At 55.0% G+C, this 22,121-nt stretch overlaps 3 protein-coding genes across 12 annotated transcripts in view; 2 read left to right on the top strand and 1 right to left on the bottom strand.

Moving 5' to 3' along the window:
• DLEC1 (DLEC1 cilia and flagella associated protein) overlaps positions 1–4,141 on the top strand; it is a 67,245-nt gene extending 63,104 nt beyond the window's left edge. For 3 of the 5 annotated variants that reach the window (XR_011496771.1, XR_011496772.1, XR_011496770.1), the window contains 4 exons: positions 1,809–1,970; positions 2,835–2,988; positions 3,263–3,386; positions 3,471–3,643. Coding sequence is in view for 2 of the 5 variants with exons in the window: in XM_014845764.3 (XP_014701250.1) it covers positions 1,809–1,970; positions 2,835–2,988; positions 3,263–3,386; positions 3,471–3,594 (564 nt within the window). In the remaining 3 variants the exon portion in view is untranslated. Of the gene's footprint in view, positions 1–1,808; positions 1,971–2,834; positions 2,989–3,262; positions 3,387–3,470 lie in introns of all 5 variants that reach the window. The other 2 variants (XM_014845764.3, XM_070493854.1) reach the window with 1 other exon arrangement.
• Positions 3,892–13,792, bottom strand: ACAA1 (acetyl-CoA acyltransferase 1). Of its 4 annotated transcripts, none has more exons than XM_014845766.2 (12): positions 13,342–13,792; positions 13,038–13,131; positions 12,001–12,058; positions 10,037–10,116; positions 9,691–9,733; positions 7,786–7,884; positions 6,852–6,932; positions 5,505–5,695; positions 5,193–5,372; positions 4,839–4,894; positions 4,585–4,730; positions 3,892–4,249 (listed from the first exon to the last, which is right to left on the bottom strand). In XM_014845766.2, exons 1-12 carry the CDS (start codon positions 13,516–13,518, stop codon positions 4,174–4,176), a joined length of 1,281 nt encoding a protein of 426 aa, XP_014701252.1. In that variant the 5' UTR covers positions 13,519–13,792; the 3' UTR covers positions 3,892–4,173. The 4 variants fall into 4 exon arrangements, with proteins under 4 accessions (XP_014701252.1, XP_044609899.1, XP_044609900.1 ...); XM_044753964.2 differs by having other exon boundaries at positions 13,038–13,080; positions 13,342–13,771; XM_044753965.2 differs by lacking the exon at positions 13,038–13,131 and having other exon boundaries at positions 13,342–13,636.
• A 1,545-nt stretch (positions 13,793–15,337) lies between these two features.
• MYD88 (MYD88 innate immune signal transduction adaptor) lies at positions 15,338–19,748 on the top strand. 3 transcript variants are annotated; one of them, XM_014845763.3, is made up of 5 exons: positions 15,338–15,753; positions 16,595–16,729; positions 17,139–17,319; positions 17,500–17,591; positions 17,868–19,748. In XM_014845763.3, the coding sequence occupies exons 1-5, from the start codon at positions 15,426–15,428 to the stop codon at positions 18,020–18,022; spliced, it is 891 nt and encodes a 296-aa protein (XP_014701249.1). In that variant the 5' UTR covers positions 15,338–15,425; the 3' UTR covers positions 18,023–19,748. The 3 variants fall into 3 exon arrangements, with proteins under 3 accessions (XP_014701249.1, XP_044610751.1, XP_044610752.1); XM_044754816.2 differs by having other exon boundaries at positions 15,344–15,753; positions 16,598–16,729; XM_044754817.2 differs by having other exon boundaries at positions 15,344–15,753; positions 17,139–17,300; positions 17,868–19,740.
• The last annotated feature ends 2,373 nt before the right edge of the window (positions 19,749–22,121 follow it).

The raw sequence follows: 22,121 nt of genomic DNA, 5'->3' as shown, positions 1-22,121 counted from the left end.
AGATTTGGGTGCCATCTTTCCATAAATGTAAGGCACTCCAGGTCCTAGAGTGATTTTCCCTCTTCTGATGGGGTGTCAGTGATAATAGGATCCCGGATCTGCAGTCCAGGGGGTGGAGGTCCTGGAAATGCCAGGACCTCAGTGGGAACCATGAACATCTGCCTCCTTTGGTTTACTGAGGCATCTGGAGTGAGGAGAGGTCACAGGCCATGTGGGCGGTTGGCTGTGTGCACACCATTTTCTGCACTGTGGGCTTCCTGGGTGTGCACGACGGCCAGCCAGGCTGGGTGCCCCACCCTCTCTAACTTCCCTCCTGCTTCAGAGGCCCTCCTGCCTCTTAGGAGGGCTTTCCTTTATGCTGAGCTCCTTAGAGCTCCAGTTGGGCCCTTGCCTCATTCTGCACATCCTGGATCATCTCATCCACTTGCAGAGCTTCTGTGAGCAGCTGTGTTCTCTCTTTCAAGTGTATCCTTCAGTATAGGCATATTGAGTGCCTGCCACGTGCTAGACACTGTGCTAGGTGATGGAACTCCCCCAAGGACCTCATCGTGGATGTAGGGCAGACAGATCTGCAGAAGATAGAAGGGCACCCTTGTCCACTTAGCATTTGCTCCCTTCTTCAAAGAGGTTAACCGAGGGGCAGCCCCAAAGCACGGCCAGAGAGCCCATTCCATTAGCGTGCTGATGAGACTAGAGGTATTTAAAATCCTTTACTACATCTCCCCCTCCAGGTGCTGACAGTGCCCATGGAATCTGGCTCCTGACCAGAATTCTCTCGCAAACTCTAGACCCAAACTTGACCTGTCCAACCTGAATTCCCCTTCTCCTGCCCACTGTCCTGCCCACATCTGTGCCTCCTCTATCAGTGGTGGCATTTTATCTCAGCAAATACCACCATCCTCCACCCCCTTGCTCAAGCCAGAGCTCTGGCATCCCTCATCCTAGACTCCTCTCTCTGAACAGCCAGCCACCAAGCCTCTGTCGCCCCGTCCTCAACCTCTCAGCACATCCCTTTTCTCTTCACCCCATACCCATATCTTGGTCCAGGACAATGGTTTCCAAGCCTGGCAACCCATCAGCAGCCTTTAGAAAGCTTGTTTGAAATACTAATTCCCAGGCCCACCTCCAGAGAGAAGACCTGGGCAGAGGCCCAGGAATCTGTACTTTTAACAGGTACCTCTGTTGATTCTAATGAGCTTGTCCCAAGGAACTGTGTTTGGGAGCCACATATCCAAGCCCCATCCTGTTGGGCCTAAGTTACACCTTGGCCCCCTAATGATGTCCTCACACCCACTCATGCTCCCCAGCCCACCTCCCCTCAGCAACCAGTGACCTCTGAGGAAGGCAAAGCTGACTCAGACGTCCTCCTGCTCAAAGCCCATCAGGGGCTCCTCACTGTCCTCAGGATAAAGACACAGGCCTCCCCTGGGCCCACGGGCTGCCCACAGCCTTGGTCACGCCAGGGGGAAAAGGGCAGCTTGCTCATTCTCTCCTCTCCTGTCACCCCTCTGCTCCTAAGGGTGGGCACAGCCTTGTCCCGGTACTAATGGGTGTTGGGAACAGACGGTGTTTACGGAATGAACGCACCAGACAGGGGCGCTGGGCGGTGTGGGGGAGGCGTGCTGCTGGGCTGTTTGCTGGGCAGGGCTGGGTCAGTCTGGGCCCTGCAAGCCGTGCTGGGTCCTGGCTGAGCTGGGAGCTGGCCAGGCCTGAGGGGCCGTGGGAGGGAAGGAAGATGGAAATCCGGGTGGGGAAGCTGCTGCCTGCCTTCGGCAGCCTGAGGTGACGGCTCGTCTCCATGTGCTCAGGTGAACGTGTCCTTCTCACTGTCCCTGGAGCTGCTCTCCTATCAGAAGCTCCCGACTGACCAGATGCTGCCCGGAGTGGACATTCAGCAGAATGCGAGTGGGGAGAAGGAGATGGTGTTTACTCAGAATCTGCTCCTGGAGTACACCAACCACACCACTCAGGTGAGTCCCAGGCCTGCGCCACACCCTGAGGACAGTGGAATCAGGCTGGACTCCTGTTCTGGTGGGATCACAGGAGGACAAACCCCAACAGGGCCCTCAGAAATAAGAGGAGCCCTGGCCCTTGCCCTGAGGGCCCAGTCTGCCCTGGAAGAGGCGTTGCCCTGAGGACACACATGGAGAAATGTGTGTTATCCTTCCTCACTTGTCTCAGGAGCTCAGAACCAGGTGAGGTGTTGTAGGGTGGAAAATCAGGGAAGGCTTCCTGGAGGAGGCAGCATGTGAAGCCTGCACACTGTTTAATGAAGAGAGAAGGGAAACCACACTGAAAGTCAAACCAAGAGAATGGCTTAATGGCTGGGGACAGTGAGCCGCCTGAGGCAGCTGAGGGACAAGCTCTAGTGGATTTCAGGCTTGTGTGGGGCTTCAAGTACCAGGGCGAGCAGCACAGACCTAGCTCTGTGGACTGTGACAGAAGGTCACGGGGCTGTTGTGTAGAGCAGAGCTGAAGAGGCCAAGGGAAAAGGCAAGATGGCCCAGAGCCCACGAGGCGCAGACGGCTGGACAAGAGGTAGGAAGGCTGGAGGGCGGCCCAACCAGGGAGCAGAGGCCACTGAGCTCGATCGCGGCGTTGGTGATGGGGAGCAGATGGTGCCTTCCTGGCCCTTTCCCTGTGCAGAACCCCACCAGCAGTCTGGGGCTTTCAGTGCTGGCCCCGGCCCCCTTCCACCCGCCATGGAGCTGCCTGTGTGCTCCTCAGAAGCTTCAGTATTTGGGGTCGGCAGGCTCCTGTGTCCTTAGCTCAGAGCCCAGCCGGCCTGGGCAAGGTCGCCTGGTCCCCACCAAGCAAAAGGTTCTGCCCCTTAGGTGGTGCCCCTGAGGGCCATCGTGGCCGTGCCCGAGCTGCAGCTCTCCACCAGCTGGGTGGACTTCGGCACCTGCTTTGTGAACCAGAAGCAGGTCTGCGAGGTCTATCTGATGAACCTGAGTGGCTGCCGGAGCTACTGGACTGTGCTGATGGGTATGTCAGGCCCTCCTGGCTGTGCACTGCTCCCCTGCACAACTGGGCCAAGAGCCCCAGGATGGCACCTGGGTGCCCTGTCCCTGCAGGCTGGCTCCCCAGGGCTGGCACCACCTGGGAATCCCTGCAGAGGTGGCCAGTTCCCCAATCCCTAGTGATCCCAGGGTTGCCCTGCCCTGTGGGGCTGGGCAAGGCCAGGGGTGCACACCTGAGATGTGAGGCAGTGCATGGAGCTGCCTGCACTCATGTGTGTGCTTCCTTCCCCTCGGTGCAGGCCAACAGGAGCCAGACAAGGGCCCTGTGGCCTTCGGGGTCTCCCCAGGCAGTGGACTGCTGGAGGCACGACCAGTCAATGCGCCCCCATCCTCTGTCACCCTCCAGGTTTTCTTCACTGCCAGGTACAGTCCCCCCAACCCCCCAGCACTGCCCACAGGCCTGGAGCCCAGGGCCCGCTCCTAACCTTAGCCCCCTTCTCCCGACAGGAGCAGTAAGCTGTACGAGTCCACGCTGGTGGTGGAAGGTGTGCTCGGTGAGAAGGCCTGCGCCCTGCGGCTCCGGGGCCAAGGCTCTTATGACGAGAGATATTTGTCACCCCACCAGCTCTGATGCTCTGCCCTCAGTCCCTCAGCTTTGGAAATAAATGTGACTCAGAGCTAAGGAACTGGTTTGCTGGGCAGGGGCACACACTGGACGGCCTCTGAGCAGCTCCTTGGATGGAGGGACCCCCTTCCAGGGCCCTGGTCTCAGCCCAGGCCCTGCACCATATGTCCTCAGAGCTAACATAAAAAAGATAGGCCACCTGACTATGGAGACCACGGCAGTTAAGAATCAGTACTCAGAATGAGCAGAAACAAGACCAGCATGGCAAGAACTGACCCGTGGGAAAAAGCACAGCCACCAAGATAAGATAAGACACATTTACTATGTCCACTCCACTCCTCATCCACAGGAATTTCCCCCAGGAATCACATGGTGGCTTGGGTCACCCACGCCGACTTTGTCCCAGTGAGAGGGGCCCTGACAGAGGGTGGCCCAGTACCTCACCCACACCTGTACTGTGTCATGAGTGTTCACGTTTTCCAAATTAGTTGCAGTGCCTTGATTTGCCTATATGGTGCCACTTCTGTAGTGGTGTTTGTTTCTTTCTGCCAGAGCAGGACTAAGTAGTGCCTTTAGCCCAGAGCCTCAGTTTCCAGGGTATTCGAAGACAGCAGCAGCTCCCATTCCAGTCCCAATGCACATGGACACCACCCCATATGCCCTGTGGAAGCAAAACTGTGTTGACTGGGTGAAGCCACAAAAGGCAGAGGCCCAACCACCAAGCTCTCCCCCGACCAAGCTGAGCTGGTAGACCAAGGCCTTCGTGGGCACAGAGGATGTCAGGTTTATGGGCACGCAGTTCCCTGACTGCCTACCTAGGCACACACACAGGGTGGCAGATGCTTGCTGCAGGCCAGGGTCCCCTTCATAGCTGGCCCTCAGGGAAAACAGGGCTCACAGCCCCATATCCTCAGCTCAGAGTGTGAATGCACATGTATGTACACTTCCCCCTTGGATGCCCCTGCTTGGGTGTCCCCCGTGGGGAGCCAGCCTCACCTCTTCCCACGGCGCTTCAGCTCGTTGAGCAGCGTGATGACCTGTCGAGCCCCCGTGCAGCCAAGTGGGTGGCCCAAGGCCACTGCACCCCCCAGAGGGTTCACTTTCTCAGGGGGGAGTCCTAGCTTCTCCACACAGTAGACGGCCTGGAGGGAGGCAGAGCGTCAGCTATAGCTCCCTCCTTTGTCCCCTGCACCACTTGCACCCTGGCTCCAACTGGGGTATCTGGGCAATGCTGAGAAACAAAGGCTCACCTGGCTTGCAAAGGCCTCATTGATCTCAAAGATGTCCACGTCATTTACCGTGAGCCCTGCAGGCAAGGGGGAAAGGCCTGAGCTAACCCAGTGGCTCCTTAGCAGGACTCTCTCCAAAGGGCCCTACCCCATCCATGGCCTATAGGCTGCCTGGTATGTCTGTCTCTGTTCTAGGTAAGTGAGTGGGTCCCAGCTATGAGGCCAGGAAGGGCTTGGGGCAGGGGTGCTAGCCTGCCCCACCTTCACTCGGTAGCACCCACAGGACCACCCCCAGCAAGTGCCCCCCAATACCCCCCAGCAACAGCATGAGACAGGAGTGGAATCCAGATCTAGGGTGTGAAGGAGCTGTCTTACCTGCTTTTTGCAAAGCTACAGGGATGGCAAAGGCAGGTCCAATGCCCATGATGTCAGGCGGGACCCCAACCACTGCATAGGACCTCAGGACCCCAAGGATGGGAAGGCCCAACTCTTCTGCCTTGGATCTCCGGGCCAGCAGGATGGCAGCTGCCCCATCACTCACCTGGCTAGAGTTTCCTAAAGGCAAATCATAGGGGTAAGGAGGGGTCAGGGCAGGGCTGAAGAGGTCCAGCCCCCTTTCATGTCCACCTTGCCTGGTGGCTCCAAGGCTCCCAGTGGAGAATACCCTCCCCCACAGCCCAGTCTCACCAGCTGTGGTAGAGCCACCCTTCTTGAAGGCAGGCTTCAGTTTGGCCAGACTCTCCATGGTAGTGTTGGGGCGGATACCCTCATCCTGCGCCACGGTGATGCTCCTCTCAGTGCCCTTGTCGTCGTGGACCGTGGTGGTCACAGGCACAATCTCAGCTTGGAAACAGCCCTTGCTCTGGGCTCTGGCTGCCCTGCCAGCACCATGGACAGCCAGGCTCAGGCTCCCCTGAGGTTCCCTTTCTTCCTGGGGTCCCTCCCTGCTGCTTCCACCCATTGGGGCAGACATGCAAGCTCAGGCTGCTAAATGTGGGGACATGCTCGCCTTGGGGGAGCTCTGAGGAACTGGTGTATGTTCCCTACTACGCCCACCTGGCCCTGGGAGTGGGAGGCCCAAGGCCTTATGGGCCTTCATTACTCTCAGGTCTTCAGATCCTAGCCAATCACAACCTCGAAGGGAAGGAGGAGGAGGTCTGGAGGCAGTGGCTCCCCCTTCAGCCCTTCACCCAAGAAGGACAAAGCCTGCTCTGTCCTCCTGCCAAACTGACGATGGAGCTCTAGGAACACTTGTGCTGGGTTCTGCCAACTTTTCTATTTGATCCCAAGGCTCAATTTCATCTGTTCCTCAGTTTCTCCCTATTTAAAATGACATACACCAAACTGATGTTTGATGATGTTTGATGAATCTTAGTATTTAAACAGCGTAAAAGCACAAGGCATTCTAGAGTGATCTTTGCAATCATATGTAAGATGTAAGTGCCCAGGGGCATTCCCATGGGGAGGAATCCACAGCTTTCACTAAATTCTCAGATGGTTACCTGACCCCAGGTGGCTAAGAATCACTGCCTCGAGAAAAGCCCACCTGGCTAGAAACCACTCCCTTCCTTTGCTGTCCTCTCTCTGGGCAGCTGGGCTTGCCAACTTCAGCTTGTCCCTGCCCAGAGGCCTGAGCCCTTGGGGTTCCTCTGATGTCCTCTCCAGCCTCAGGACGCTACCCCAGACCGAGAAGTGGCCCAGAACCTGGCCCTACACTCCTTGCTATCCAGAGAAGCCTGTAGCTACTGTGTCTGATCACCCAACCACAGCCAGTTAGGGAAGAGTTCTGGCTCTCATTACACCCCAATGAATAAATGGGGAAATAGGCCCAGCAAGGGAGAAGACACTCAGGGTCAACAGACAGTAATAGGACACGGAAGTGCTAACAATGCACAGTGGCCCTGGTCCCTGCCCACCTCTCCCCCGTGGGAGACACGAGGCTTGTGAACCACTCACTGCCCAGCTGCAGCCTGAGGACAGCCTCAAAACCTCACTCTCCAGCCCTTTAAACATCCCTCCTCAAACAGCACTCACTTTTGCTGGGAAGCCAGTGCAAAGGTATCTTGCTTCTCCCGTGAAATGCCAAACCTCTCAGCCACGTTCTCTGAGGTTATCCTAGAACACAAACAGCACATAGCATGGGCAACCGGGCCGGGCTCTAGAGCTGTGCTTGGAACTCTGGGGCCCTAGGGCTGTAGGGAGGGGAGAACAGGAGGACCAGTCTGTGCCACAGAGACAGTGATGACTCAGTGCAGGGGCACAGACAGGGAGTCAGCAACGGTGGCCAGATCCTAAGCTTGTACACCAGAGACCAGCACAGAAGAGACAAGCGGCAGATGAGGGTATGGGTGGGGGCACTGGCTACTCTTGGCCAGCTTCTCCTACGCCTCAAGGAAAACTGCTTTAATGTGGGGAGATGAAGACGCCCAAGTGCCCTCTGGGAAGGCCACACAGGGTTTCTGCTCCCCGTGGCTAGAGCCTCCCCTCACCCTCGGAACCCAGAGCCACAGCTGGGTCTTCCAGCCTGGGCTCCTGGCTTTACAAGCTTCTCTCAGAGATATGGTCACTGGATGTGGGGGCAGCCAGGGCATGGCCCCTCTCTGAGCCTCAAATCTCACACATCCAGTGGAGCCAGCATGTTTGGGAATCAAAAGTCTCCCCCTTCCTCAACCTTCTAGGCCTCTACGGCTTTGGGGTACAGCTGTCATTGTCCCGCATGTGATCAAGCCCCTCAGGGTGGGAGTGACAGGCTGGGTCAGAGAGGACCTGGGGGGCCTCAGGGAAGGGAAGTCAGGGGCAGCATCAAGTCCCATCCCCAGAGTCCCTGCAGAATAGACCAGACCCAAAGGCAGGAGGCCAGGGCTTAGCACCGCCAGCACAAGATGGTCAAAGTTCCTGCATACCTGGCTCCAGCCCAGGCAGGGAGCTATGGGCGCACAGGCACATGGAGCTATGGGCGGGCACTCACCCCATTGGAATCAGGCAATCTTGGGCCTTCTTCTTCTCCACCAAGCGTGAAGTGATATTTCCAGGGTTCCCTCTGTCAGCCAGGGACATGGACTCCACCCTGAGGAGGGAGGGGGAGGAGGTAATCACTAGCAGGACTCCCCCTGAGATAGCTGTGCATTTGGCACATGCTGGGAAATAGCCAGGGAGCCCCAGGGAGTCCAGTGGGCTGACTGGGAGCCCAGGGCAGGGCACTGGCCAGCAAGGCAGAGCTGGGGGTACAGGGCTGAGGCCCACTCCACCTCCACCCTACCCCAGCACAGAGCACCACAGTCCACACTCCTGGGCAGGGCCATGCTTCCCTAACACAACTGCGCCTGCAGCCCATCAGCTGATTGGCAGTTCCCAAGGAAAGCTGCCTAGTGTCAGCCACTGTTGGGGAAGCAGCTGCCAAGCTCAGGCCCTGCCCTCATGGACGACAAATCCAGGGGAGAGAAGAGACAAATATTAAAAAAGCTGCAGATCCAAGAGCAATCTGACCTGCATAGACGAGGAGCTGAGAGGAAGGCGAGATAATCAGTTCAGTGTGGTCAAAAAGGGCTTCAAGGAGGCAGGGGAACATAAGGCCTCAAAGGATGCTAACACAGAACTCTGACTGAATGCTTTTCACATGCCCGGCACTATTTTAAAGTCTTTTCAGGTATTAGAGTGCTTCAAACAGTGTCAGTCATATGATGCATGCCCTAGAGTGTTAGCTGTTGTTATTATTCCATTAATCTTATCAACTTCAACAAGGCTGATGTGGTGATCCCCATTTTATAGGTGAGGACACTGAGGCCCAGAATGGCTGAGTAACTTTGTCCACAGTTACTCAGCCGGGATCCAAATTTAGGTAGTCTGGCCCCAGAGCCCACTCCCAACTAGAATGCCCTGGGCTACTCTTCATGATCAAAGCCTATGGGGGACAGTCCTGGCCCAGGTCCTTAATACCCTAGTAACATGGTCTTCAACCTGCTTGGGGACACGGATGCCCTCTAAGAAACTCATGAAGTCTCCAGCCTTCTCAAGTTACTCACACCCCACCCTTCCCCAGTATGACAGAGGAACATGAGAGATTTCAGAGGACAAACTGGGCAGTGGCCCTTGCCCTGCCAAAGTCCCTGAAGTGTGGTCTCTGGCTTTATTTACAACTGCAAACACGGGCACAGCCTTGTGATGACCCGGCAATGCTCCAATCAAGAAACGCTATAAAGAACTGGGAGGCAGAGGGGGCACCCTGAGGCTGCTCGCCACCCTGGACCTGCCAAGCCCTCCCAGCCCAGATGCCCACCCAAGCCTGGGCCCCAGTGCCCTTGCCCTCCCTGGAGCCGCTGCCCAGTACAACCTCAATGGCCCATATCCTGCAGCTGAAGATGGAGTCTCAGCTGACAGTGACCAAACCACCACAGACCTGACCCTGTCCTTCAGAAGTTTCCACCTTGGTACTAGGGTGGAGGACAAGGGGACAGATAGCCTAACAGAATGAACAACTAGGCACATAGTAAGCACCTGTCCCCTGCTTCAGGGAACCAAAACTGCAACTTCTCTCTCAGCAGCATCATGAATCAACAAGGGCTACAGAAGGAAACCCAAGTACTCTGTTTTCTCAAAAGCCTCGCCCACATTTTCCAGCCTAACAGATTTCCAAGAAAGAAAGCTTTTAAAAGCCCACTTCCTTCCCCGGCTAGTGCTGAGAGGTATGAGCAATTCCTGGGCAGCCAGAGCTGGGGGCTACTTCTAAGCTGAATTTGTAGGAACCCACTCCCAGCCAGCTGCCTAACGGGGTTGAGGAGAATCCCGAAATCCTAGCCTCTGAGAATTCAGGAGATGAAAATTATCTTTTTTGTTACAAGGTGGTTAATAAGCTCTGGCATAAAGAAATTCTTACCCACAAGCCATGCCAATGTCATAAGACCCATTTCTGATGCCACCTGCAATAAAAGCATTTCATGAACATCCTTCACCAGAGTCCACATGTTCGGGAACAAGGGAACCTCTTCCCCACCTAGTCTCTAAGTGGCACTCAGCCCCAGCCTCAGAGATGGAAGCCCCAGGAGTGTCTAGAAAAGGCTATGGGCAGTGACAAGGGGCTCTCCTTCACTCTTTCTGTGTTTAGAGTCCTCTCAGAAATCCTTATTGCTTGCCCAGAAGACAGTGACGTTGCTGATCCAAACCCAGAGAGCCAGGACCAAGGCCAGGCCATGGCAGCAGGTACCCACCCAGGCACAACTTACCAGCTATGCTGGCTACTGCCTGGAGCCCCGACGAACACTGTCTATTGACAGTGGACAAAGGCACAGTCTCTGGGATGTCACTGAAACAGAAGGTGAGACCACAGAGTCAGCCCCCTCCTCATGGAAAGCAGGCCTGTGCTCCTGGCCAATATGACTGTCCCATTAGGGAGTGCAAAGACCAGGGGAACAAACGCAGCAGCCCTGTCCCCACTCCAGGGCCAGACCCCATCTCTGTAGGCACTGGCTCCCCAGGGCTCCACAAGCATGTGCCCTTTTATCCTCTGATTCTCCTCACCCAAGGCCAAATACAGCCCAAAGGCAAGGGAATGCTGGCTGGGCCACATGGATACTTCTTTCTCCCTCTTTCAAGATTCAAAAATGAAAACTATATATCTCTGTTTTCCCCAAAGAACAGAGAAGAGGGCCTGTTGCTGGGACAGAGAACCAGACCAAAAGAAATGTCTAAAGTATGAGGGCAGAAACCATCCCCACTTCTTGGTCTTACTAGCAACCATTTGGCTAACCCTTTATGTTCCCATCCTCTCTGGAAAGCCTGTTTTCAGCTGGACAAAAAACCCTGATGGGTACCCAGGTGTTCTACTCCCTTGTTCTGGTGGGTTCCCCCAAGCTCGCACACTGGCCCAGCCCTAGAAGCGGATGGGGCTGCCCTTCCCATGTCACTTGCCCTGGCCAAGGGTATAAAGCCCTAGGGGAAATACAAAGCCCAGGCCCTCCCCAGACCATGGACTCAGAACCTCAGGGGGTGAAAGCATTCTGGTGATTCTGGTGTGCAGCCAGGCTTGGGAACCTGAGCTAGCGCTCAGGCCAGGCTTTGCCAAGACCCTCTAAGGCGGATAGCCTCCTAGGCCTAGTTAACCTTTCCCAGGTCCCCTAACTCCTTACTACTTAGTTACTACCCCTTCACCCAGTCCACCAAATGTTCACTAAACACCTACTCAGTATGATGCACCACCTGAGGAATGCTGACATGTGTAGAGTACACTGCCCTAGAGGATGCCCGACCAGCACACAGAAAATCAATCAACTAGCAGAGACCAAAATAACAAAGCAAGATGGCAAAGCACATCACAAGGAAGCACATGACTAGCTATTGGAGAGGAAGGGGCCCCTCATTTTAAGCCTGGGAGCTCGGGAAAGTCAGGCCAAGATGGTAGAACTGTGTTTGGGCAGGGTTTAGTTAGGGCAGAGAGAGGAGGTGGGGACAGAATGACCAGTGTAGGGAAGACAGTGGGCAGACAGCCTGGCTGAAAGAGGGACAGTCGAGGTGAGTGAGCAGCTGGGAGATAAGGCTGGAAGGAACATCTGGGAGTCCTTGAACTCCAGGCTAAGCAGTCTGAACCTCTCCCAGTCCCCGGAGGTTTTGTCAGCTTTCCTGTTCCTTCACTGGCCAATACTCCTATTATTTCTTCTACATGCAGCTAGGAGTACAAAGGTAAGTGGTTCTTAAATCTACATGTGAAAATAATTTAAGCACTCCTTCCCTGTCTTAGGACAGCAAGTGGTGAAGGGCAAGTTTATCAAGGCCCCTCCTGGGCTACCCTTCACCCTACCCAAGTCTCTGCTGATGGGGTGTCCCCTGGAGGTCCCAGCTTGCTCAACTAGCAAAAAAGCTCAAAGTCACTCTTCAGTGTACTACCTGGTTATTAACCTGACAAACAGGACAGAGTCCACACTTACACACGGCAAAGCAACAAGCTGACTTTGGCTAAAAATCAGGCCACAGAGAGCGTTTGCTCGTCTCAAAGGCCCTGTTGTCCTGGCTCAGCATCACCAACACAACCTCCCTTCAAAGTAGGAGTCCACAAGAAAAGATGCCAAGGACTGGCTGCCTCCAGGTCTAGTGTCCAACCTGATTCTTTCTGACCCACAGGCTGAGTTCCCTGGGCCTGAGCCCACTCAAGAGTCAAGATGGCCAACCTGGAGCTGGAACTAGAGAAGTTTACCTCAGAAACTGGGCGATTCGGGCCATGATTGCCCCAGCCCCCGGCTCAAGCACATTTCCTGTGGACAACAAACAAATTTAGTGCCAGGCGTTCTGAGCACTAAGGTACATCTATGAATACCAGAGAGTGGACATTCCAGATCTTTCCTCAGAAACATGACTCCTCAGCAGGCTAACCTATAATTTCAAGGTCTGGAGTAGGGGTAGCCAGCTATACAGCAGCTTGTCACATACTAGCCCCAGTCCCTGGGGGTCCCCAGTTCCCTCGCCCATGTACCCTGCTTTCCAAATCAGCACATGCTGGGCAGGGTGCCTGCCTTTAAAGGTAACACGGAAAGCAAAGAAGAATGCAATGCAAAGCTTCAAGTCTACCGAACCAGTCCTGTCAGTTAGGGAAATGAGTTTCTGAAAACGCACAACTGCCGCGAGCGTTCCACCAAGCCCTGGCGGCACTCCAGAAATGGAACAGTGATTCCCGACCTAGGGGTGGCACCTGTTTGATGAGACTCTCACCATATTATGTTATGTTTTGAGGCTAGAGGAGGAGTGAGGAAAAGGGTTGGACTGAAGGTCAAGAGTCCCTGGATTCAGGTCCAAGCTCTGCTGCAAATTCCCCAGACCTCAGTTTCTCCATCTGTTAAGTGAGGGGCTGGACTAGATGGTTTCTGATGCTCCCTCTAGTCTGTCGTGTCACAGACAGGATGGGTCTCTTGTCTCCTAGGGTGTCCTCAAACCCCTGAGCCAAGTCTCTGCGCTATAATGTCTATCACTTGAGATCCCTGCTTTCTATCATACTGAATAAGCAGAACGTGCTTGGAGGGGGCGCAGAAAGTGCCCAGGGACGGGGGTGGGAGGTGAGGAGTGGGGTGCAGTCTAGCCCTAAAGAGACGATTAAATTCTACTGCGTGGAGACCGTCGACATTCTCCCCAGTGAAAGCACTTAGAAAGTGCCCAGAGGGTGGGAAGGTGTTTGAGGAGGGCCTTGGCGGGATGGGAAGGCGAGGAGGACGGAGCGCACGGCCTGGGTAGTGTGCTCACCCACGCAGATATCCCCCAGCTGCGCCGGGCTCAGCTTGACGTCCTGGAGAACCGCAGTCATGACGGCCGAGAGAAGTTCGTCAGGGGTGGTGTCCTGCAGCCGGAAGCGCGGCCGCGGTGACCCCCCGGCCGGAGGTGCACGGGGTTCCGGGACCCCCGCACCCCCATCCCCACTCCAGAGAGGATTGGTCACAGCTCGGGCGCGGAGGCACCTCCGGAGCCGAGGGGAACCGAACAGAGGAGCCAGACCCCAGCCCGCCCGGGCCGCAGCCTCACACCCGGCGCCCGGCCCTAGGGGCCTCACCTTGAAGCCGCCGCGGCCCGCTCGGCCAATGGCCGTACGCCGCCCGTGTACCACCACCACGTCCTCGTCCGCCGGCCGCCGAGTGCTGCTCCAACATGGCGCGGCCCGCGGCGCCGGCTCCGGGCCGGAATGGGGCCTGCCCTTCAGGTGGCCCAGCACCACCTGCAACCTCTGCATCGCGCAGCTCGGCCCGGCAGACACCCAACCGGCCGGGAAAACAGCTCGGGAGTCAACTGACCACCCCCGGCGCAGGCCACCTTTGCCCTGGAAGCTTAAGCTCCGCCCACAGCCCTGCGGGATTGACGAGCTCCTCCCTCCAAAGTCCCGCCCACCTCCCGCCTCAGCCAACTGGAAGGCGAGTCTGCCCGACGTCCCGCCCCCCGCCGCAAACCAAACCACCTAAAGCCGGGCTCACGGTCTCCGCCAAGAGGAGCTTTCCAATCAAAGCCCCGCCTACCGTAGCCTACGATTGCCAACCAGGAGGTGGGCTTTCCTGAAGCCCCACCCAGAAATGCAGACGGAAAACCCTTCCACCTGCAGCCCCGCCTACTGCCAAACCAGAGGCGGGCCACCAAGAGCCCTTTTGGTATTTTGAAACCAACTCCGCCACTGCCCGGAGCCCCTTCCGCTACAGCCCTGCCCACTGCCCGCCAGGAGCCCCGCCCACGGCTTCTTGCTCGGGAACTAGGAGGCCCGGATTCCACTTCCTCTTTCTCCTTCCTAGCCTTCTCTGCTGTCCTGTCTCCCAGCACCCAAGCCAGGGGACCTAAATAATTCTGAAACGCTGGGCCGGCTCCGTGGCCGAGTGATTAAGTTCACTCCGCTGCGGTGGCCCAGGGTTCGGATCCCGGGCGCGGACATGGCACCGCTTGTCAGGCCACGTTGAGGCAGTGTCCCACGTCCCACAACTAGAAGGACCTGCAACTAAGATATACATCTATGTACGGAGCGGGGTTGGGGAGATAAAGCAGAAAAAAAACAAAAAAGATTGGCAACAGTTGTTAGCCCAGGTGCCAATCTTTAAAAAAAAAAAAAAAAATTCTGAAACGCCCCCAGAGTCCAGTGCTTGGGCTCTCCTGGGAAGTCTTTCGAGAAGCCTGAGGGAATTTGGGATTCTGGGGCGGCAGGAGACGGATTGTACAAAGGTGCCGAGATGTGACAAGCTTCCTTTCTGGAGAGAGAGCACCAGACACTTCTTTTCACCAATTTTACAGTCATTTGGGATGATTTGACCTCCACTAGGCTGAGGTCTCCACCAAGGCAGTGAACAACCCTGTATCGGGGGTTCTGCAACATGCTTGACACTTAGGTGATCTATAAATACCTACTGAACGATGAATGAACCAGCGCTCCCCAGGTCAAGACTGTGTTGCTCCCCCACCTACCCCCAATCCTAAAGAGCAAGACCAGGTGCCCCTTGATTCCCAATGGCAACGTGTTTCTCTAGACCCCGGAGAGTAGTACTGGGTTTCTCCCAGACAACAAAGGCCAAAGCGCCAGGTTATCCCCAGCGCCGAAGGGGAGGGTGGTGTCCCCCACCTTTAAAGGGTAGGGCCGTGGCATGCCTCAGACTCCAGAAGGCAGGATGCCCTTTCCCACCGCCACCCCTGAGTGTATGTTCGGGGACTCCCCATACTCCTACGGGCAGGATTGGATGTTTCCAAGAAATCCAGGTGGGGAGACACAGCCGATGCCTCCCCCCTTGCCCCCTCTCCGCCATCCTCGAAGGCAGAACCGTATGAACCCTTCAGATTCCCAATGGAAAGGATGTGACTCCACCAGAACCAAAAGAGCAAGGCCCCTGTTTCCTACAACCCCCGAAGGGGCGTCGTCGTCTCCCCCTCCCCCACCCCCCTGTTCGAGGAGAGGTCTCCGGTTACCACATTCCCGTCCCCGAGACCCCAAGGGCAAGGGTGGTGCGCCCCCACCTCCGCACATCTGCCGTGACTGCAGATTGTAGGGCAGGGCGGCGCTTCTCGGAAAGAGAAACCGGCGGGGCGGGGCGGGGGGTTGGCCGGGGAGGAAGGAGGAAGCGCGGTCCCGCGACGCGGCTCCACAGCGCGGAGGCTCCAGGGCGGCCCGCCATGGCTGCAGGAGGCCCCGGCGTGGGGTCCGCACCCCACATTCCCTCCGCGTCCTCCCTGCCGCTGGCTGCGCTCAACGTGCGAGTGCGGCGCCGCCTGTCGCTCTTCTTGAACGTGCGGACGCAGGTGGCGGCTGACTGGACGGCGCTGGCCGAGGAGATGGACTTCGAGTACTTGGAGATCCGGCAGCTGGAGACGCACACCGACCCCACGGGCAGCCTGCTGGACGACTGGCAGGGACGCCCTGGCGCTTCCGTGGGCCGCCTGCTCGAGCTGCTCGCCAAGCTGGGCCGCGACGACGTGCTGGTGGAACTGGGGCCCAGCATTGGTGAGGACACCCCCTTCCCGTCCTCATACCCGGGGTGGGGGTGGGGTGAGGTTGAGGGAGCTGACCTTCACTGACCTCAGCATCCAGTCTTCCCTGGAGAGGCCCTCGTTTCCTTCCTGGGGGTGGAGGCAGCCTGCAGAGGGGGAACCATGTGGGACCCCTCTTTCAGTATCCGAGATGTTAGGAGAAAGGAGGTGAAGGCCAGGAGAAGAACGGAGGGAAACAGCTTAGGGAAAGGCTTTCATGTGGGGCCAGAGTCAGAATCGGGGTCCTCTTGCGGGGTGGAGGTCTGGGCTGCTTCAGGTAGAGCAAGAGGGCAGGTGAGGGACTGAAAGCTAACAGTCTTGGAAACCTCAGGTCCCTGGGAAATTCAGCCCTTCCTGCTGCTCTCTGATGTACATGCATAGGCATGAGGACAGTGGCCCACTGACAGGAACAGCTTGCTTGGTTGGGGCCTCTGCCCTCACTGCACACAAACACTGGGTCTCCTGAGCCCTTCTTGCGTACCCAGCCCCTACATCAGCCGTGGATCCTAGAAGAAGCAGATCTTGGTATCTCAGGAGCCCTAGGAAGGGGAGCCAGGGCAAAGGGACAGAGATACACGAGACTGACCTTGATGACTTCCCAGATGGCCAGAACACCACTGACATCCAGTTGGGATGGTCAGAGCCAGGTGGGAGCTCAACTTTTCAGAGCTGTCGAACCGTGGATGGCACCAGTGGGCTGGAGAAGCCCTGGAGCACAACATGGCCAGGGAGGTGGGACAGGTGCTGGATCCTGACTGTGGGTAAAGGCATGGCGCACCCTTGGGGAGCCTGCCACACCTGTCTCTTTCCCACAGAAGAGGACTGCCAAAAGTATATCCTGAAGCAGCAGCAGCAGGAGTCTGAGAAGCCCTTACAGGTGGCTGCGGTAGACAGTAGTGTCCCACGGACGGCAGAGCTGGCAGGCATCACCACGCTCGATGACCCCCTGGGTAAGGGCCCAATACTGCTCCCTTCAGCCGGGCGGGACAGATGGGCCATGGGACATTGTGGTTTTAGGAGCACAGATGTTGAAAGCAGATGGGCTGTGGGACCTGGGGCAAGTCACATCTCTTTGAGCCTGAGTTTCCTCAACTAAGAAATGGGAACAATGATAGTCCTACCTCTGGGCTGGTGTGAGACTCTCATGAAATGATGTGTCTGTCTCATGGTCAACCCACGGCTTGGCCTGGGGCAGGCAGAGGGGGAGGCATTCATCTTTCTTCTCCTGAGAAGGGCACTTTCTCTGAGTCATGTCATCCCAGGATTAGTCTAGGGTCACCTAGGCTGGGGGCTCCTGGCTAGGCTCCACCCCAGTCTTTCTGTAGAACTCTGACCATCACCCTTATGCTCTGCACCCAGGGCAAATGCCTGAGCGTTTTGATGCCTTCATCTGCTACTGCCCCAGCGACATCCAGTTTGTGCAGGAGATGATCCGGCAGCTGGAGCAGACAAACTATCGACTGAAGTTGTGTGTGTCTGACCGCGATGTCCTGCCTGGCACCTGTGTCTGGTCCATCGCCAGTGAACTCATTGAGAAGAGGTTAGCTAAGCTCAGGGGGTGAGTGGGTGGATGCGCAAAGCCCTGCCCAGGGATCCAGGTGCTGGGATTCTCCCAGCTGGGCCCCGTCTAGCCTGGGCACCCTGGGCTCCTTCCAAGGCTGTCTCCTGGTAAGCTGAACTAGGTCACCACAGTGCCTGCAGCCTGCCCACTCTCCCCTAGGTGCCGCAGGATCGTGGTGGTTGTCTCCGATGATTACTTGCAAAGCAAGGAATGTGACTTCCAGACTAAGTTTGCACTCAGCCTCTCTCCAGGTAAGCTCAGCCCTGCCCTTGCCACAGAGGAGTGGGTGGGCGGGCTCTCAGGATGTCAGCCTTCTCTCACCAAGGGCCATGGATACAGCACCAAGGAACTCCTTTGGGTCTCTACACACCTGAGGGTGTGGACACATGAATGCCCTTTGTGTGGGTGAATGTGTGCCAGGGATGCTTAGTTGAGGGAGGGCTGTTGTTAACCCCTGGGCTGGGGACTGGTCCCACCCTATCATGAGGCGAGGGCCTGGTGCCATCTCTGCATCCCTTGGCTTGCAGGTGCCCATCAGAAACGACTGATCCCCATCAAGTACAAGGCAATGAAGAAAGAGTTCCCCAGCATCCTACGGTTCATCACTGTCTGTGACTACACCAACCCTTGCACCAAGTCCTGGTTCTGGACTCGCCTCGCCAAGGCTCTGTCCCTGCCCTGAAGACTGCCTGGGGACCCTGGGTGTGCGTGCGTCTGTCTGCCTGTACATGTACTTCTGCCCCTGCTTCCTCCTGTGGTTGTAGGGAAATCTGTGTTCCACTTGCCTCTCAATTCTTGGAGATGCCAACTCCATAGACACATCTGCAGCCACTATACATATCTGGACATCACATCTCATGTCCTGCGTGGAACCAGTGGCTGCAAGTGTCACGTCCACTTGCTGGGTTATCAGCCAGGAGAGTGAAAACCACAGCTAGCTGGGACTAAGAAGAGGACCAGCGGAGCCAGCTCTGACCTGTCCACACATCTTAGGCCTCAGTTTCTCTACCTGAGAACTAAGTACGGTGGGGAGAACAGGCAGTAGCTGTGTTTGAATCACTGTAGGAAATGTTGAAACATTGGTCTGGGTCTCCTAGGGGAGACAAATGTTGGTTGTGAGAGAGCTGGCTGCCTGGGCCACATGCTGGCCACTGTGGGGACCACGGCACTGCTGGGGCAGCTGCTTCCATGATGGTGCCTACTGATACGTCAGTGCCTGGTTGCCCACCTCATATCCCACTTCCTCCGCCTGCCCCCAGGGGCAGATGGGGAAGCAGGCTGGCCCAGCATGGGGAGATCCTACCTTGAACCTGATTCCCTAATGGGTCCACCTCTTATCTGTCTCTTTGACCCCTCCCAGCCTCTGCCTACCTTCAGTGGGACATGTCCCCAAGACATTGGCCCAATTGTCTAGGACTGCTTTTTCCTTCCACCTCTCCACACCCCTGTGATCACACTCTCACCTCTGCCCGGCATGAGAAGGATCCTGACCTCCAGCATATCCATCAAGTTTGGGTTCCGGGGCTGGGTCACCATGGCAGTGTAAGGAGGAAAGCTTCCCCGCTGGGCCCCCCAGAGAGCTGTCCTACCAACCTTCTGTAGTTTGATTGCCTTACAAAGCTGTTTGCTGGGACCAGTTTACAAACAGTGATCACACAAGAGCCTCCTGCCCCAAGGCTTATGGGTACATGGACACATACAAACTCACAGCCACATATCTACATGCACGTGCACCCTCACACACACACACACACAGCCACCTTCATGCACATATTTCCCTGGGTACAGCTTCTAGGAACGGCTGGCGGGGACAGTCCAACCATCAAGGGGGTCTAACCCTGGACAAAGATGGGACACTCTTGTATTCCTTTTCTCTTTTTTCCCTCTTCATTTAAAACCAGACTCTGGAAAGGACCCACTATTCATACCTTCAGGGGAGCACAGAGCAAGAGAGGGCTGCTTGAACTCACACAGCAAGTTAGCTGCAGACACAGCTGTGTTTCCCTCCCCCGCACATTTGTACGTTAGTCACCCTCAAGCTCTCCTTTGAGGAGAAAATGTCATGGTCTCAGGTCTCTGACCCAGGGCAGACCCAGGACCCTAAATCTAATAGAAAATGTGTGTCCTCTTTGCTCCACCTCCAGCCATGGTGGGGGCAAAGTACGTTTCCTCAGGGTCTCAGAGGGACTGGAGGCCCCTCTCTGCATGACATTGACGAAGCACTTAGCTACCATGCACCTATCCCCACTTTGATATTGGGAGGTATTTTAAAACAATTTTAGGAAACTATCTTTTACCACGGTTTTGTATGCATTGTGAGAATCTCAGAGAGCTGAGAAATGCCTATGTTTGTCATTTCTCCTTCTGTATCCTGGGTTTACAATAAAGAGTTCTCTACTTGGGGAGCAGTGGGTTTTGTTGGTGTCTATGAGTTTGGAAGCAGTAAGCTAGGATAAGGCTCTCCTGGGTAAGAGAAACTGGCCCACTGGGTAGTTTCCAGTGGGTTTGGCAGGGGCATCCTGAAGCCTGGGCCCCCTCCCTTAAAGGCCCCAGGCCTCAATAGGGCTGCAGGCAAAACCAGGAATAGCAGCCTCATTTCCAGAGGCAGGGGAGACTGCTCATCTCCACCAAGCCTGGTCTTCCCGGGACTGTGCCATGCTCCTGGGTCAGGCCCAGCCAGTGGGCAGGGGCTGCTCTTTTAGGTCCCAGCCCATTCCAGCCCACAGTTCTCTGGAGAACTCAGTTGTTATCAATAATGGTCATCCTTAGGCATATCTGTGTTAATCCTAAAGGTGTTGATCTATTTTTAAATAGAATGTATCACTTTTTTATTATTCACTCAAGAAAATTTGGAAAATATAAAGAAAAAAAATCACCCATACTCCTAATCCTGGAGATAACTCTAGTGATCTTTCAGAATGCCCAGACATTAGCGACCGCAGCTTTTCTCTCAATGGTCTCTCTGTTACCATGTCCTGGATCTGAGCCTCCTGGATGCTGGAGGCTCCCCAGCCTTGCCCCTGTGCCCTCAAGGACATCTACGAAGGCCCTCACGTATGCAGGGCAGCCCTGAGGCAGGATCTTCCTCTCCAGTGTCCCCTGGGAAGCAGAGCTGCAGTATGGTCCCAGCGGTGCCCCCAGCATCTGCCCTGTGCCACCCATGGCTGGAGGGATAGTCTTTGGGTCTGTTCCTGATCACTGGGAGTCTCTGGGTAACACCACTCGCCTCATGGGAAAAGCTTCTGTTCTGTTCTGTTCTCTCAGGCCAGGCTCACACCCCTCCAACCTTCCTTCTCCAGTGCCCACCCCCGCCACCAGCAGGTTCCCAGATACCGAGACAGGTTCCTCTTCTCATTTTTGGTTTAGTCCTCTAGGAACCTCTGATAGAGACACTCTCATTTTTCAATAGGGAAGACTCACTGCTGGAATTGCCAAAAGCAAAAGCAGGAAACTTTGGAGTGCAGCAGCAAAGTTAAAATACAAAAGTACAAGTCTTCACGACAATGGACCTGGATCCCGCCACAAGTCAATGACAGGGGAAAGAAACAGGGAGAGAGAGTAGTCAATAAAATATACTAATATAAATGTGACTTTGTTGGATCCTGGTTCAAACAGATCAGTTGTAAAAAGACAGTCTTGGGTCATATATCTGATAGAGGTTAATATTCAGAATATATAGAGAACCCCTATAACTCAACAACAAACAAACAACCCAAATAAAAAATGTGCAAGGGACTAGTTTCTCTAAAGAAGATATACATATGACTAATAAATACATGAAAGGATGCTCAACATCACTAATCATTAGGGAAATGCAAATCAAAACCACAACGAGATACCATCTCCTACCCATTAGGATGGCTACCATAAAAAAAAAAAAAACAGAAAATAACATGTGTTGGTGAGGATGTGGAGAAATTGGAACCTTTGTGCAATGTTGGTGGGAATGTAAAATGGTACAGCTGCTGTGGAAAGTGGAATGGCAATTTCTCAAAAAATTCAACATAGAAATACCGTATGACCCAGCAATTCCATTCTGAGAATATACCCCAAAGAATTGAAGGCAGGGTCTCAAAGAGATATTTGTACACCCATATTCCTAGTAGCATTATTCACAATAGCCAAAACATGTAAGCAACCCAAGTGTCCCTTGACAGATGAATGGATGAGCAAAATGTGGTATATAAATACTATGGAATGTTATTCATCATTAAAAAGGAATGAAATTCTGACACATGCTACAACATGGATGAACCTTGAGGACATTATGCTAAGGGAAATAAGCCAGTTGCAAGAAGACAAATACTATATAGTTCCACTTTTATGAGGTATCTAGAATAGCTAAATTCAGAGATAGAAAATAGAATGATGGTTTCCAGGGCCTCGGGGAGGAGAGAATGGAGAGTTGTTCAATAGGTACAGAGTTTCAGTTCTGCACAATGAAAAACATTCTGGAGATTGGTTGTACATTGATGTAAATGTACTTAAAACTACTGAACTGTACATTTATTTTTTATTTTTATTCATTTATTTATTTATTTTTGAGGAAGATTAGCCCTGAGCTAACATCTGCTGCCAATCCTCCTCTTTTTGCTGAGGAAGCCTGGCCCTGAGCTCACATCCATGCCCATCTTCCTCTACTTTATACGTGGGATGCCTACCACAGCATGGTGTACCAAGCGGTGCCACATCCGCACCCGAGATCCGAACCAGCGAACCCCAGGCCACCAAGAAGCAGAATGTGTGCACTTAACCACTGCGCCACTGGGCCAGCCCCTGAA

This window comes from Equus asinus, chromosome 21, assembly GCF_041296235.1.
Source record: "Equus asinus isolate D_3611 breed Donkey chromosome 21, EquAss-T2T_v2, whole genome shotgun sequence".
Taxonomy (NCBI): Eukaryota; Metazoa; Chordata; class Mammalia; order Perissodactyla; family Equidae; genus Equus; species Equus asinus.
This window is presented reverse-complemented; position numbering and strand designations above follow the sequence as displayed.

What these genes read in the sequence shown, in the direction of transcription:
- MYD88 (XM_014845763.3), top strand. Translation starts at nt 15,426, where the DNA reads ATGGCTGCAGGAGGCCCCGGCGTGGGGTCCGCACCCCACATTCCCTCC. An exon ending in CACGCTCGATGACCCCCTGG is followed by an intron (nt 16,730 to 17,138) that starts GTAAGGGCCCAA and finishes CTCTGCACCCAG; the next exon opens with GGCAAATGCCTGAGCGTTTT. An exon ending in AGTGAACTCATTGAGAAGAG is followed by an intron (nt 17,320 to 17,499) that starts GTTAGCTAAGCT and finishes ACTCTCCCCTAG; the next exon opens with GTGCCGCAGGATCGTGGTGG.
- ACAA1 (XM_014845766.2), bottom strand. Translation starts at nt 13,518, where the DNA reads ATGCAGAGGTTGCAGGTGGTGCTGGGCCACCTGAAGGGCAGGCCCCAT. An exon ending in GCACTGGCTTCCCAGCAAAA is followed by an intron (nt 5,696 to 6,851) that starts GTGAGTGCTGTT and finishes TGGTGCTGGCAG; the next exon opens with GGCAGCCAGAGCCCAGAGCA. An exon ending in GGGTGGCTCTACCACAGCTG is followed by an intron (nt 5,373 to 5,504) that starts GTGAGACTGGGC and finishes ATTTGCCTTTAG; the next exon opens with GAAACTCTAGCCAGGTGAGT.